Source organism: Choristoneura fumiferana, chromosome 13, assembly GCF_025370935.1.
Source record: "Choristoneura fumiferana chromosome 13, NRCan_CFum_1, whole genome shotgun sequence".
Lineage (NCBI taxonomy): Eukaryota > Metazoa > Arthropoda > Insecta > Lepidoptera > Tortricidae > Choristoneura > Choristoneura fumiferana.
Genome location: NC_133484.1, coordinates 19,836,695 through 19,851,490, shown reverse-complemented (window position 1 = coordinate 19,851,490; position 14,796 = coordinate 19,836,695). Strand labels below are relative to the sequence as shown.

General features: G+C 37.6%; 1 protein-coding gene across 2 annotated transcripts in view; it reads left to right on the top strand.

Annotated features, from left to right (window-relative positions):
* Positions 1 to 3,579: 3,579 nt before the first annotated feature.
* Positions 3,580 to 14,796, top strand: part of LOC141434269 (protogenin-like) — a 169,865-nt gene continuing 158,648 nt past the window's right edge. For both annotated transcript variants that reach the window (XM_074096661.1, XM_074096662.1), the window contains exon 1: positions 3,580 to 3,721. In XM_074096661.1, the coding sequence (XP_073952762.1) occupies positions 3,664 to 3,721 (58 nt within the window). In that variant the 5' untranslated portion in view covers positions 3,580 to 3,663. The remainder of the gene's footprint in view (positions 3,722 to 14,796) is intronic.

Below are 14,796 nucleotides of genomic sequence, written 5' to 3'. Positions count from 1 at the left end.
AGGAGGCCTGTGCCCAGCAGTGGGACGTATATAGGCTGGGATGATGATTTCGAAAATACTTATTTTCCATTTTGTATTTAAAATAATAATAATAATAATATTTATTTCAGATTAAAATCCATAGCTTTGTTAGAAGATACAGTCACTCTTATAGACTAAGGGTTAGTAGTACAGTACAAGTCCTATATAAACAACGTAAGTCTCTCAACGACTGGTGCATGTAGGCTCAGCCAATGATTTATTACTGGGCTGTCCCAAAAAGCAAAAGTATTTTGTATTTTGCATTTCAAATAGTAAATTAGAAAGCTATTTGCATTTTGTATTTGTAAATAACACATCGTGGGAACAACAGGCCTATTTATATGGAGCGACGACCTGGTTAAGATCGCGGGGATCGCGGTGCATGCGGAAAGCACAAGACCGGTCTGAGTGGAGAGCCTTGGGGAGGCCTATGTCCAAAATTTCCAGGTTCAGGTGATTTAAAAATGGCCTGGGTGAGTGCACAACTGGCCAGATCAGGAGAATATGGCGGGTGAGGGAGTATAGTGTCATATTTCGAACTAAAATAGTCGAGTGTTCTGGCAGAAGTGTGCGGGGCGGCGTTGTCGTGGTGCTAGAGCAGGTGCTGGGTTCTGACTTTGGTCGCTTGTCACACCAAGGTGACAGGGTACGTATTATAATTTATAAATTTAAAATACATATCGGTTGAAATACATACAGTTGAAATACCGAAAATTGAAAAATATAATGGTTAAAATAAATATTATCTAATCAAAATTCATAAAGCACGTTTTTCATATTGGTCGAAATACATACAATTAAAATGACTAAGTTCACAATGTATATGTTCAGAATATATACAATCAGAATATATAACAGTTGAAAGAAATAACCAGTTTAATACATCAGTGGAAATAACAATTAAAATTCCTATAGTACGTTTTCCATAATGCCTAGGTTCATCACCATCTCCAGTCTATTCACGTTGTATTTACTTACATGTTAAATTCTGAAAAATTAAGGACTGTAAGACAAGTCGACGGAGCTCCGCTTCGCAGAGCTCCTATTCAGGGTAGTTAAGGCGCTTCGCGCCTGGACAAAACTCTAACCTAACCTAACCTATAAGATACCGACTGATAGGAATCGGTATTGTCTAACAAGACCTTTCATTTTAAACTAAAGTCTGATCATTAATTGAATAGAAACTTTAGGTGCGACGACGAGCGTAGCGAGGAGGAGCGTGTTAGGTTCAACTATGGCCAAAACAAGCAGAGGCGTCTTTACCTATAGTGCAGGGTGTGCGTTGCACACGGGCGCAGCGGTCTTAGGGGCGCCGGACGCGGCACTTTGTACCTATTCCATTTTGACCGCGCGCTTCCTAGATGGCGCTAAAGTAATAATTGCACACGGGCGCTACATGGGCTAAAGACGCCGCTGAAAACAAGACAGAATACAGAATTGTAATATATATTCATTTGTCTTTGTGAAAATTCAGTGTCTAGTATGTATTTCAACCATTATAGAAAACATACTGTATAGATTTTGAACGTATACATTATGAAAATATGCATTTTGTCCCATATGACTAAGAAACATTATATATTTTGAGCACTATGCATTTCAAGCTTATGCGTTTAGAACTTATGTCAAATATCTTTATATATTTTGATGCATTATACTTTATAATTTTCGATATTTCAACTGTATGTATTTCAACCAATATGTATTTTAAATTTATACATTATAATACGTACCCAGGTGACAGCCACAGATTACTAATATGTAGCTAGCACCTGTGGAGCACAAACTGTCACATACCATTCTGTGTTGACAGTTCTTTGATCCTCTAGCACCACAGTCGCAATATGGCCTGTCTTGCAGAAAAATGAGGCAACCATTTGTTCCTGTGTGCTTCGTGCTCGGCGGGCGACATTTTGTTGGAGTCGGTTCATCTTCAAAGCACCATACCGTTGACTGCCGCTTTGTTTCAGGATCGTAGTTTTACAACCATGTTTCATCACCTGTCAGTATATCATACACAGTTTTCTTCTCGCCAGCAATGAATTTATTTATCATAAATTAACACCAATCGGCACCTATCTCGAACGACGCTTATGGAGGGACAGTTGTCCATGAATTATGGTTTGTAGTGCTGCTGATCCAATGCCTTGATCACGCTCAAGCTCTACGTATGTAATTCGTCGGTTCTCACGGTTTTTTTTTCCACGGCTTGCACATTTTCTTGAGTAACTGCGGTTGGCGGTCGCCCCGACTTCGCCTCATCTTCAAAGCTCTCCCGCCCTCTTTTAAATTCAGCAAACCAATTAAAGACAGTTGCACGAGAACAAGCAGACTCACCAAAAATCGTGGCTAAAAGTTCAAAACATTCTTGGGGATTTAAACCTTTTTTAGTCATAATAAATCATAACTCGACGTTCCATTGTAACTGCAAATTCCCGCCAGAATCAATCAGAAAAAAAATATAAAAAAAAATATTACGCAGGCAGATTTCCGGAGTATTCCATTTTTAAATTTATAGCCATTTAATCAGGCTTCATGGTGGTGTATAACTGGCCAGTATCAATCAAACGAGCATGGAGTATCTAATTTCTTTTGGCATGACCCTCGTACCGTTGATTCTGTAAAATTATACGAAATTATAGTGGTCGATGAACGATAATCTAACTTTAATAGGTAATAAGTAGGTAAGTAAACAAATCTTTATTTTTTTGTCATTTAATTAAAACTATTTGCGACTTATTTTTCGACCAAAGATTCGAGACATCTTTTAAAATGTCCGGCTCATTTATTTCATTTTAAAGGTTTGGAATGGTAACCCTAATCAAGACAAAAAAATAAAATTAGTTTCTTAACGTGTGACATATGTCAAAAGATTCTTCTAGACTAGTTTCTGGCAGTATTGTCGTTTCCTGTGTTAGTATTAAGTTTATTTGTTTATACTTCGGAAAGATTAAACGAGTTACAATAAAGTTGTTTTACTGTAGGTTGTACGTAAACAGGTTGGTTCGTTAAGCGTAAGTATGATTTAAAGTTTCTATCGCAAGATCTTTTAAACCCAATCATGAAAACTGTATCACAATTTCATCGTATTTCCTAATCTATGTAAAATTTAAGCTACTTTTATCTTAGATTAGTTAGTAAAACAAAACAAGTTTGAAACTCCTGAGAGCTCTACCTACCGCATGCCGCATGAGAGCCGAACTCATAAAAACATTGAGGTATGAATGTCAACTGTAGGCAATTCGCTGGAGGCAAGAATACCTACCGAGCGTCGCGTTACACTGTGCCGGTGTAAACATCTGAATTAAATAGTAAGTTGCAAGTTGCAAAGGATGTGGTGTAGCTACCTGTCGGTGATAAATCGACAAGGTACGCTCGCTCGACTACTATCTTGCAATCTCCTTGCATCTCACGTCTTGAGGATGCAACGCGCGTGCTTCTAAGCGGAAGTATAATGCGGTTATCGATTGCTATGACAGAAAGAAAATGCGTTGAATGGGCAGGGATCGCGCGGGGGCGGCCGGCGGGGAGCCCGCCGCGTCCGCGTCACTCAGTGCGCCATAGGCAGCGGGCTGCGACGGTCGTCTCACGCAGCCCGCTAAACCGAAATATTCCGAGTGTTGTGCAAATGCTGTTGTTTTTATGGCGCTCATATTACTGCAAGTGTTGGTTCTGGGTGTGATCGCGGCAGCGGCCGATGGTTTGTGCTTTTTGTGTTTACGTGCCCCACGTGCCCGAGCATCCCGGGAGTATGTGTTTACGGCGGGCGGCGCATGCGCGCGGCTTGTTTGCGTCCGCCGCGGGTCAAACACCGGCCTAACCTACAAAAGCCTATATACTTATTGTGGCCACCAAGTAAGTCTAGCTATAGAGGCAGGAGCGCGAAGGAAGGCCACCAGGCGCCGCGCGGCAGGCATCAGGCATCTACGCTACGCATCCTCGCCTCGTTAGTAGGTACTTGTTGTTTCGTTTTCGGTCGCTCCGAATCTCACTCGCCAGCCTACTTACCTATCGGAATCTTTATTATCCTTACCTTAGACTGCATTCCTGATACGGAGTTGTTGGAGCATGCCATGTTTTCAAGGTCTACCCTACCTAACCCGAAGTATTTTTTGTCGGAAACGCTCCACGGTTCTGCAATGGGAAGATTCCTGGTGTAATAGATTGGAATACCTACTTAGTACTATTTAATTGAGTAGTTGTACCTAGTTTGTTATTATAGCTCCTGAATAGTGTATGAATGGCAATGTAAATCAGACTAGATTAAGCTTTTTTGACTTACTCGTGTTATGTTTAGATATTGAAAGTCAAATTTCACACCCTTCTAATGGTTGTATTTACTTGAAATTTGGTATACCTAATATCTAATGTACCTATAATTATTATATGTCGATTGTATTCATGAATGAAAAATACCTATAGACACCAGAACAAAGCTTTTTATTAAAAAAAAAACAGCGTTCATTAACTATCAAAATTAACCTATGTATTATTATATTTAAACGACTAGCAGCTTGGAAAATGTTAGGCACGCACATAGGGTAGCCAGGTACTCAAACGTAATAGCCGGACAGACCAGCCAGTTTGGCCGGATATTTAATGAATAATAAAATAAAATAAAAAAATTCGTTAAATGGTAGCCTATGTCCTTCCCAGAGTTATAAACTCTAAATCTAATTTCATCTAAATCGGTTCAGCAGGTTACAACAAACAGACAGTTAGTTAGTACTAACTGTTTTTGGCCGGACAAGCATTGAAAAAGCCTAACTGTCCGGTTTTATCCGGACGCATGGCAACCCTAAACGCACAGCACAGCATGCCAGTTTTTTTTTAAAAAAATATTGCTATCTCAGCCGATTTATTATTTATTGTGTAATCTGTCATCTCCCAGGATAACAGGATCAAAGGAATTTGGGCACAAATTTGTGCCTCTGGGAGAGGACAGGTTAATGGATGTTTACAAGCATCTTTTTGATAGGTACAGTCACCAGCACCAATATCTGACACAACAAGCGTGCATAAATATCTGATACGACTCTATTTCTAGGGTCGGAAGGACGTATCAGAAATTTTTGCACGCTCCTCTATGGCAGATATTAATGCTGGTGACTGTACCTATTTTCTTCTTATTCAAGTTTGTTGTGTCTGCGGTCATTTTATTAAGCCAGTTTACTGTCCATTTTCAAATTAGAATCTGGTTATTCAACTTTAGTATTGTATTAAATTATAACGGAAAAACTAGTTGTTTGCTTAATGATACCGATGCCCACTAATTGGGCAACGAACGATTATTAAAAATGTATATAATAACATATTTCAACAAATAGTAGGTACTCTAAACCCTGTAGCAGCCTCTATGTAGGAAGTTAGTTCATGTACCTAACTGTAACTCATTACAAGTTTGACTTTGATAACGATGAAGAATAGGTACATGTTGTTAAATGTGTTAAATAATTTTACTCTCAAAGACAAATCTTGGAAAGCGTTAGATTCGCTTTTAAACGTAGGTAAATTACAGTGACAGTTACCCACCTCGAAATACTAAATTTGAAATGTAAATAGTCATACCGTTGCTTTAGTTTCTAGCTTTAATATTGTTATCATTTGTTGCTTAAGCATCATGAAAATTTCAAGCCCTTTATCACAAGTGTGTTGTGCCTTTATGGACAGAGATTTAACTCATGGTAAATCTCTATTCATTCGTTTGTGTTTATCTATTACGTTGGTACTTGGTATTTGTTTGTGCCAGGGGTCAGATACAGACGAAGCACAACAGTTTTTCATTAATAACGTCCTAGTTGACTACGGAACCCTAAAAAAGGGGTAGAAAATAAGGGCCATAAAAATACTGTGTAATATTAATGTTATTGTTTTCAAGACCCTTGAGCTATTTTGAACTAGAATAAATTGATGGAATGCGGTCTCATATTTTGTTCACTCAAATACAGCGCCTACTAACAACTATAAAGGTGTAGCAATTGACAATATTGTCAGTTATGATAAAGTTAACGACTGTCAAATAACGGTACCTGACACGTTTATGAAGTATACAGTCTAACGATAATGAACTATATCTAAGTCTTGAGATCTCTAGATTATGTACCAACAAACCAACTACATGATCTAAATGTAACCCACGGTGTAAACTTTTTACAGAAAACGTATTGCTGACAAAGAAAATCACTATGACACTAACTGTGAAAACGTTCTACGGTGGATCAGGAAGCAAATAAATAAACAAATATCACGGGACAATTGTCACGAATTGACCTAGCTCCGTATTAAGCAATGCTTCTACTATGTGTACTAAACAACAAATAAACATGTATCTGTAGATAAATACATTCTTAAATACCTATTGAACGTCAGATACGAGAACAAACATTCGTATTATTCATACAAGTATCTGCCCCGCCCCGAACGAGGAACCCAGGACCTCAAGCTTCAGTCTGGTTTCTTAACCGCTTGGTTATTCTAGTCATCAAAATAGTTCGGTAGTAAGTGCGTACAAGTGCGCAGAGCTGACGGCAGAACTCCAGTAATGGAGAGCCATAAAAAGAAGGCTACAGGCGTACAGGCTTCAAAAAGTTTGGTGTCAAAAGTTAAAAATAACATTCACTTAGTACATACATACCTTGTATTAGTATCATCTGCTAGGTTTGTTCGAGATTGCAATTTGCAAATAACAGCAGAGTAGAATAGGTTAATCAAGCATTAAATTGGAATCGGATCATTTTATTAGCTCAGCATTCGGTTTGCCCTAGTAAAACACTCCTGGAGTTATTTCAAAGGCACCTTTCTAGTCCTTGCGACCTTTAACGTTATTTAGATTCTCAAATATCATTACGTAAAACGCTAACAGAAGTTATTACGTTGGGAGGAATCGTTTGAAATATAGGCATTATCATTATCGAGAGTCTGAAGATTATTCCAGCCGAAACATCGAGGGATGACTAGTTGCTAAATTAAAGTCTAAGTTCAAAGCTAGTCCAGACACTAAGATCAGCCATCACGACAGTTTCAATATAATACGCACTCGTTTCCATTAGTTAAATGAAAACTCAGATTGCATGGCCCAGCAACTTTAATGAGTTTCCTGGCAGATAGAAAATCGCTACATGCGGTTAGTATCGTCTTGTAGATTGGCTCGTTTAGTTATAAACTATCCCAAACATGACACAAAATGTCAAACGTCCTAAACGATATTCCAAGATCCAACTGTCATAAAATTCCCAAATAAATCAAAAGGTCATAGTAAATTTAGAATCGCAATCAAACTTGTGAAGCTGAACAACGTTCGTACGTTACTCCGCATAAGCTTAGCTAGGGGAATGCAACGGTTTTTAAGTGTACGAGAAACCTGTTTTGCATTCCCTATCTTGACCGAGATACCTAAGGCTATAGTAACCTCTCCGGCAGCGAGAACCTTTCGAGAGTTGCTTACCAGTAAATGTGACACATTATTACAAATGAAATAAATAACTATTCAACATTCTCCACCTCGAGAGTAGAACGGCATTTCTAAGCAGTAATAAAAAGATATGAAGTTGAAGTAGTTTTATTTAATTGGCGAACAATAGAAGTTATCAATCTTGGAGTTCTTATTCCGACAGGAAAACCAGCAAGTTTATAGGCACATACCCTTGACATTCACCTCAGATTAAGGTCGCACTAGATCTGGTGTCGTGTCGTTGCTATTGTACTCCTAACGCTAGGACATTCTCTCATAAATGGCGTAATACGATAGCCTAAGTGTTCTATTGTTATTTTACTTGGGAAAATGAGTGTTATCTCACCGAGCCGCCATAGATGGCATGGGATCGTGGGAAACCATTCCAGTGAGATATTGTTTCAGTAATTAGTGTAAGTTTCGGGGAGAAGGCAGTTGGAGGAAATCTAATTCAAGAAGATTGTTTTTGTTGCTCAAAACATTTATAGTACAATCAAGAACTAGTAGTTTGGAACCAGTAGTTTGCAAGATAGTATTAACGGACACCATGAATAACTGAGCTGAAACTTACTGCTTTGTCATTAAGATCCTAACAGATTTGAAAATTCAGAAGTGATTACGTTTGTGAAATTAAAATACGCGTGTAAGCAGATTTTTCAAACGTGCACAATCTAAGCGAATGTTTAATCGCCGAATAATTGGAGGAATGGCAAATAATGAAATGTGAGAGCCCGAGCCGCAGTTCTGGTCTAATTGAGGTTGGCAGTTACAATTAAAATGCTTTTGTTGAGGACTTTTATTGCAGAAGCGATACTATATATACTCTGTTCCTACGGCAGGCGAAAAAACTTAATATGGTCAACCTTTCGCATGTACTCGTATCTCTCAACGTCATTCTAAAACATGATAAGTACAACAAGTTTTATTGTCTTGACTGAGTGACCACTAACAGCCCATACTTTGAAAGTTTGTACTAAGAGCAAATGACATAAAAGTGCATCGGACGAAATATATACTTCTTGAATCTTCAATGTTTGTTTCTTCGCCTGCTGTAGGAACAGATTATAGGTACATCTCATTATTCTGCCAAATTGTTGTTTTGGTTTACATATTCGATATTATTTTCTTGGTGTTTATATGTAGTTATTTATTTCACGGTCGCGTAGCTTTAACCGCCTCACAAACTAGGAGAAGCTTCGCGGTTACTACTATTTTTTTATACGCGGTTACTACTAAATTCGTTAATGATGATCGTTTTTTGTGTAATTAACTTTCGAATTCAAAGTCAAAGTCAAAATATCTTTATTCAATTTAGGCCATAACAAGCACTTATGAATGTTAAAAAAAATCTACCACCGTTTCGGAAAAACCTCTGCTGAGAAGAATCCGGCAAGAAACTCAACGAAGTATATATTTTTTTAAACAGATTTACAATATTGTTAAATGATATCTATACATCACAAGTATTTAACACAACTTTATTTTTAACACAGTAGGTTCGCTATTTGAAGGGGATCGCTAATGCGGATCGGAATTATTTCCAAATATCCCTGTCTATGATATAATCATTGACTTTATAATACGCCTTTGATATTAATGTCTTCTTGACAATAGATCTGAATTTTGTATCCGTTTCATTTATAATATTTTTTGGAATTTTATTAAGTATAAAAACGTATGCAATTTCCCAGAAACGCTTTTTGGTTTTAGCCAGTCTGTAAGATGGAACTTTAAGCTTCCCTGTGTTTCTAGTAGCAATTATATGTTATTGGCCGCCTATTGCTTACCTTGTAATTTTTTCTCTGTGTATCTGTTTTCTGTATCGCTTACTATGTCTGGTGTACAATAAAGAGTCTTTGTATTGTATTGTTATAAAGAATATATGTTTGAAGGTACCTACTTCTAATTATAAATTAATAATATATTTAATGGATTGCGCTCATCTGAATAATAAATGTTTTACGATCATTTATTCTAGGCCTACATGGATATTAATTGTAAAAGAATAGTGCACATAAATATTGTTTGTTCCACATAATCGAAAGTATGTTTGTTTTCATGGAACCTTTATTATTCAATTGAGCGCTTTGAATATTGTCATAGATCTAAAAAACGATGCCGGCAAAAATATGTATTTTTGTTAACGTCGTTTTTTATATCTTAGAAAATATTCAAAAGTGGAATTGGAAACATTCAAATGAGGAAAATGGACCTTTATAAAAACAACTGAAAACATCGAATATAAAAATGAGAAGCGAAAATAAATAATGTCTGGCGTAAAATAACAAGATCTTATCTAATAAAAGAACAATGTTTTTGAAACGTTTACATTACAAAATTCTATTCAATTAAGCGGCCAGAAATTTACGTCGCGCGCTAGATTCATTAATTTTGTGGTCATTCGAATGCTCACACTGGGTAATTTTAATAAAACGCCAGAAACAAAGGAGTTACTAAAGAATTAAACTCTACCACGTTAATGGCTCACTCATCGCCTACGATTTTCCACAGACATCGCCAAAAAGAGGCCGCACTTTTTTTTAACTCGCATTTGGTAAAAAGTGTTTGTGATTATAGTTTATAATCAAGGTCAAACAGAACGGTTTGCTAATAGATTGTAGATCTGGTAGCATTCAATTTTATAGACCAGCTGGCGTGTGGCATAGCGTCCATTGTTTAAGGTTCCAGGTCTGCCTTTGTCATTTTTGGACGGACATTTGATGATTATTCTTGGGATCGGACTATTACAATACTGCCTCTCGACAGGCTTTCATTGCTTTGAGGATTAAGTTTCTATCGGCGGATAAAGCTTTGAAAAGGTTTTACGTCTAAATCTGACTTACGATCTGGAAAAGTTTTAAAACTAATTATTCTTCCACAGTTATGTAAATGTTTACGTTTACGCAATCTATCGTCAATACGCATAGTCTCAGCAATTTTGAGTGATCACAACAAAAGTTTCCCAATAAAGGCGAAAAACCGACTCATATCAAGATCCATCCATTACAATATTTACAATCTGAGGAGCGATCAAAGGAAATATTAGTTAGAACATAAATCTTAAGCAGTAATAGTAACCCATAAGAAACATGCCAGTGGATGACCGAGTGGTCCGTCAATTCGTGAGGCAGCGTCTCTATCACGATGACATGGCAATAATATTCAAAAGTAATGCCATAGAAAGATGCTCAGCTGCCTCAAATATGATTTGGTACACGTACAAATCATACAATACTGAATTTATGTAACATTCGGTTTAACTTGGAGCAGAACTTGTGGCGTAAGCCTGACTTATTTAAATACGTGGCAGCGGGCCAACATCGCCAATATTTAGGGAGAAAGGTTTTTGCTAAATTGATGGAATCTAGGAAACTGGCTGTAAGTATGTGTAGAGGAATGACCGCTAGCGGTTTTTCATGAAGACACCGCGCTAAAAGATTCCCCTCGTTGTGGATCACGTTATTAATGTCTTCGGAATTGGCGCTCCTACTCGCATATATGCCCCGAGAATTTATGTAAGCAACACATAAATCTCCACGAAAGCCGTTTCTAATCTCCGACGGAATTGTACTTGGAATGGAACAGAGAATCGACACCATGCGAGTCCCTGAGCAAAGCGAGAAAGAAACATTTATTTGCCAAAATTCGGCACAGCAAAAAAAAAACAATTAAAACTAAGACAACCTTATTACATACTCTTACATACTAAAAAAGAAAGAAAAAATACATTGTGTTTATTGTTACCAAGATTTCATGGGCGAATTCCTTCGCTCGATAGCCAAATCGAAACTAAATAAACCTGGTGGAGATCAGAGTAGCGTAGTTGTGTGTGGGGGGTGCGGGGCGGGCGGCGGGGACCGCGTGCGCGGCAAGGTCAGGGGCCCCTGCGCGCGCGCACTTGGCCACAAACCTTCGTACTACGCGCCTGCGTGCCTATTGACCAAAAGTGGTATTGTGGCTCGGAACGGATTCGCTCACGCCGGTTTTGTTTTTAGTGTATTCAATGCTAGCGGAGGCGCGATTGATGTTTGAACGCCAAGGTACCTCGTAAGATCGTTTGATTCTGTATTTTTATCGAGTTTACGATTTGTTTTCTCGATGACATCATTCACAAGAACAGACATTGCGTTTCTGTGTTCGGAAACGCTGCTATTGGGTTGTTTGTAAACTAGTAGGCGTACTGCGGGTGTACTTGATCGTACGTTGTTCCGTCGGGGGCAACACCTGCTCGCCGTGAAAAAGTTGTGGCTGAGTGAGCCTAGCTTCCAACGTGTCTAGTTATACTCGAGAAAAAACGGCGCAAAAACTGTGGAAGCCATCGGTCGGTAGGAGGTCGGTAGGTACATACCTACGTGGCGTGAGAAAAGTCCAATTCATTTCCTAAGGTTCGAGCAATTAATATTTGCAAACGAGTCTGTCGCCGTCTCGCTCTGGCGTATCGGATGTTGTCTGTTCTTGGAATGGGCAATTATTTAGATTTTGATGATTTTGCATTGGAATTTGAGACCGTCTAGAGTTATCGTGAGAACTCTTGCCGCTTAACTATTAGCTAATATCTAGATACACAATCCGGTATCGCACATACTCCGGTATTGTTTAGTATTTGTTTTTCATTCATTCATTTATTTCGTCTACTTTTCTTTCCTGCAAGTGTTTTACTATTTTATTATTTTTAAATCTACTCAATCCATGGTTGTTTCTTCCTTATAAATAAGACAGCAATGGTCCTCCAGAATAAAAAATAATTAGTGAAACTTACCTAGGTGGTAGGTACGTGTGAACAGTTTAGGGCATACTCTTTAGGTTACCAATTTAAGCTATTTTTATTGGACACTTCGGCGTAAACTAGCTGTAGTGTGCAAGAAAAAAAAACTTAAACCACAACACAGATAGTTCAGAAGTCAATCTTCTGCAGGTATGTACTTCACGTTGTAACCGACTTCAAAAAAGGAGGAGTTTATCAATTCGGTTGTATTTTTTTTTATGTTTGTTACTTCAGAATTCCGTCAATTATGAACCGATTTGAATTTTTTTTTTGCGTTCGTCTAGGAATGCCTTCAATTAGGTCCCATAAGCACCAAATCAGGATCTGATGATTGGATCCCAAGGAAATCGAGGGAACTCTTCAATTATTGTAGGGACACCTATGATAATTTTGATATATGTATGTATGTAAATACTTTATTGTACATAAAACACAAAAATAATACAAAAAGAAAACAACAAAACAAAAGAGTAGATTAAGATTATATTTAGTAGTAACTCGTGCATTTGCTCTTAAAAATCATCATGAAGTGGAACTGATGATGAAGACCACAGTTGACCATATCGGAGTTACTACTCAATAATAAGTATTTCACGGGTTGAGTTTCAATTACTTTAAGATAGTTGCTATGCAATTTATGCTCATGCATATAAAGTGAAGTGAAGCACCAGGACTCCTCAATAATGAACGTCTCTGCATCGGAAAAAGCAATCTTTCGTAAAAGGTGACAAGAAGTTGACATTAAACTATTGTATCTTAGATTATTTAAACTAAAAAGCGTGAAAAAAAACTAAACAAAAAGTAAAACAGTTTGACTGAAGTCGGTGCCTCAGCACGAGCCAGCAGGAGGGATCGAAGCCCAATGTATAGTATGTAGTGAGGTAGACGACTATAGGTCCACTCCTGGCTCCTGCACCGACTTCAGTCAGATGGTAGAAAATTATTTTCATGGTTTTTTGTAGTCAGTTTTATTTTTTGTTTAAAAATTTTCATACCTACGCTCGGCGGTCGCTCTAAGGTTGTCAACTATGGCTTATGCACCAAAAAACTATCGTGGTAGTGGCTCTCATATTTTAATTTTAATTTCATTGTTATACTATAAATTTGTCACAGACAATATCTTGCGACGATTTCGTTATTGGCGAAATTCACAATTATTTAATTTAAACAACCGTCCACTGAACAGTTAACTTTTTTTTTGTTGCTCCATTATTGCATAAAAAAGTTCACAGACGCGTGTCTCAAGCGGATGGCACTCGCGCTCGCACTGGTCCCAACCGGTCCGAGGTATCGTGTCCGTGAGCAGTGTCTATGTGTGCGTTGCTCGAGCGCACTTGTATGGAGATTGATTTCTGAACTATCTCTGTTTTGTGCTTAAACCAATGCGCTCTTCCCGAGTTTATCTAAATAGGATATTGACCAAGGTCGCAACAGTTCAATGGAAAAATAAATATTTTAAAATCTACGCTAATTCCTCTTGCATTATTCAGGGAAAATAAACTTGCTTCCGTTTGATTTGTTACATCAACTTGAGTTATTCATTAATTTGGCTGTTTGACTTTTAATTGATTGTTTTTGTTGCGTAACACGAAACACAGCGAAGATTACAATGTAACGCCTACTTTTACAAATCTCCAATGAAGCGGTCTTGCGCTACAACTAAAACGTTAGCAAAAATAAAACAGGCCTTATAACATACGCTAAGTTGTGCCCACCCGCTCTATACTTGGTTTGGCGAGGTATTTACTAAATGTAAACATAACAATGTCAATTGGTGTCTTGAATATTGAAATTTCCCCATTAAAGTATCTAAACATTTACATTTCTGTATTGAAACACACTAGTCTAGTTTGTATTACAATGATAGATAAGTAAAATGTTTAAAATCCTTGAATGTACGAAATCTAGCAGCTGAAGTTTGTTTACATTTAGTTAAATACCTATCTAACACGGGAGTGAGAGTACAATGCGATTTTTAATTTCGGAGTACTCTCTCTTTAGACCTATTTTTAACCCCGGACGCAAAAAGAGGGGTGTTATAAGTTTGACCGCTATGTGTTTTTGTGTCTGTGTATCTGTGTGTCTGTCTGTCTGTCTATAGCTCTTAAACGGGTGGACCGATTTGAATGAGGTTATTTTTATTTGAAAGCAGGTTTTCTAGCGATGATTCTTAGACATTTTTGAAGATTTGAACTTTGAAGTGACAAAGTCGGGGGGTTTTTTTACGGGATGTACACTGCGATTAAGTACTAACAGTATTAATTAACAGTGAATCTTTTGAACTCAAGGGTAGGTGGGTGAAGACCAAAAAGTAGCACACCGCTAAAGCTGCGTTAGCACGTAGTTATATTTTCCATTAACTTTTTCCATTGTGACACGAATTAATCATACATTTGTATGAATATTCGATTTCGTACTTATTATTTTATGCATTTAATTTTGGTTGTAATACGAGTAGACCAGTAACTATTTATTTATCATCTAATAGGGTACGAGTACACGCAAATCTCGCAATCTCTATCTTTTTTTCCACTTCTCTCTTTCACACGGTATAGGAGGT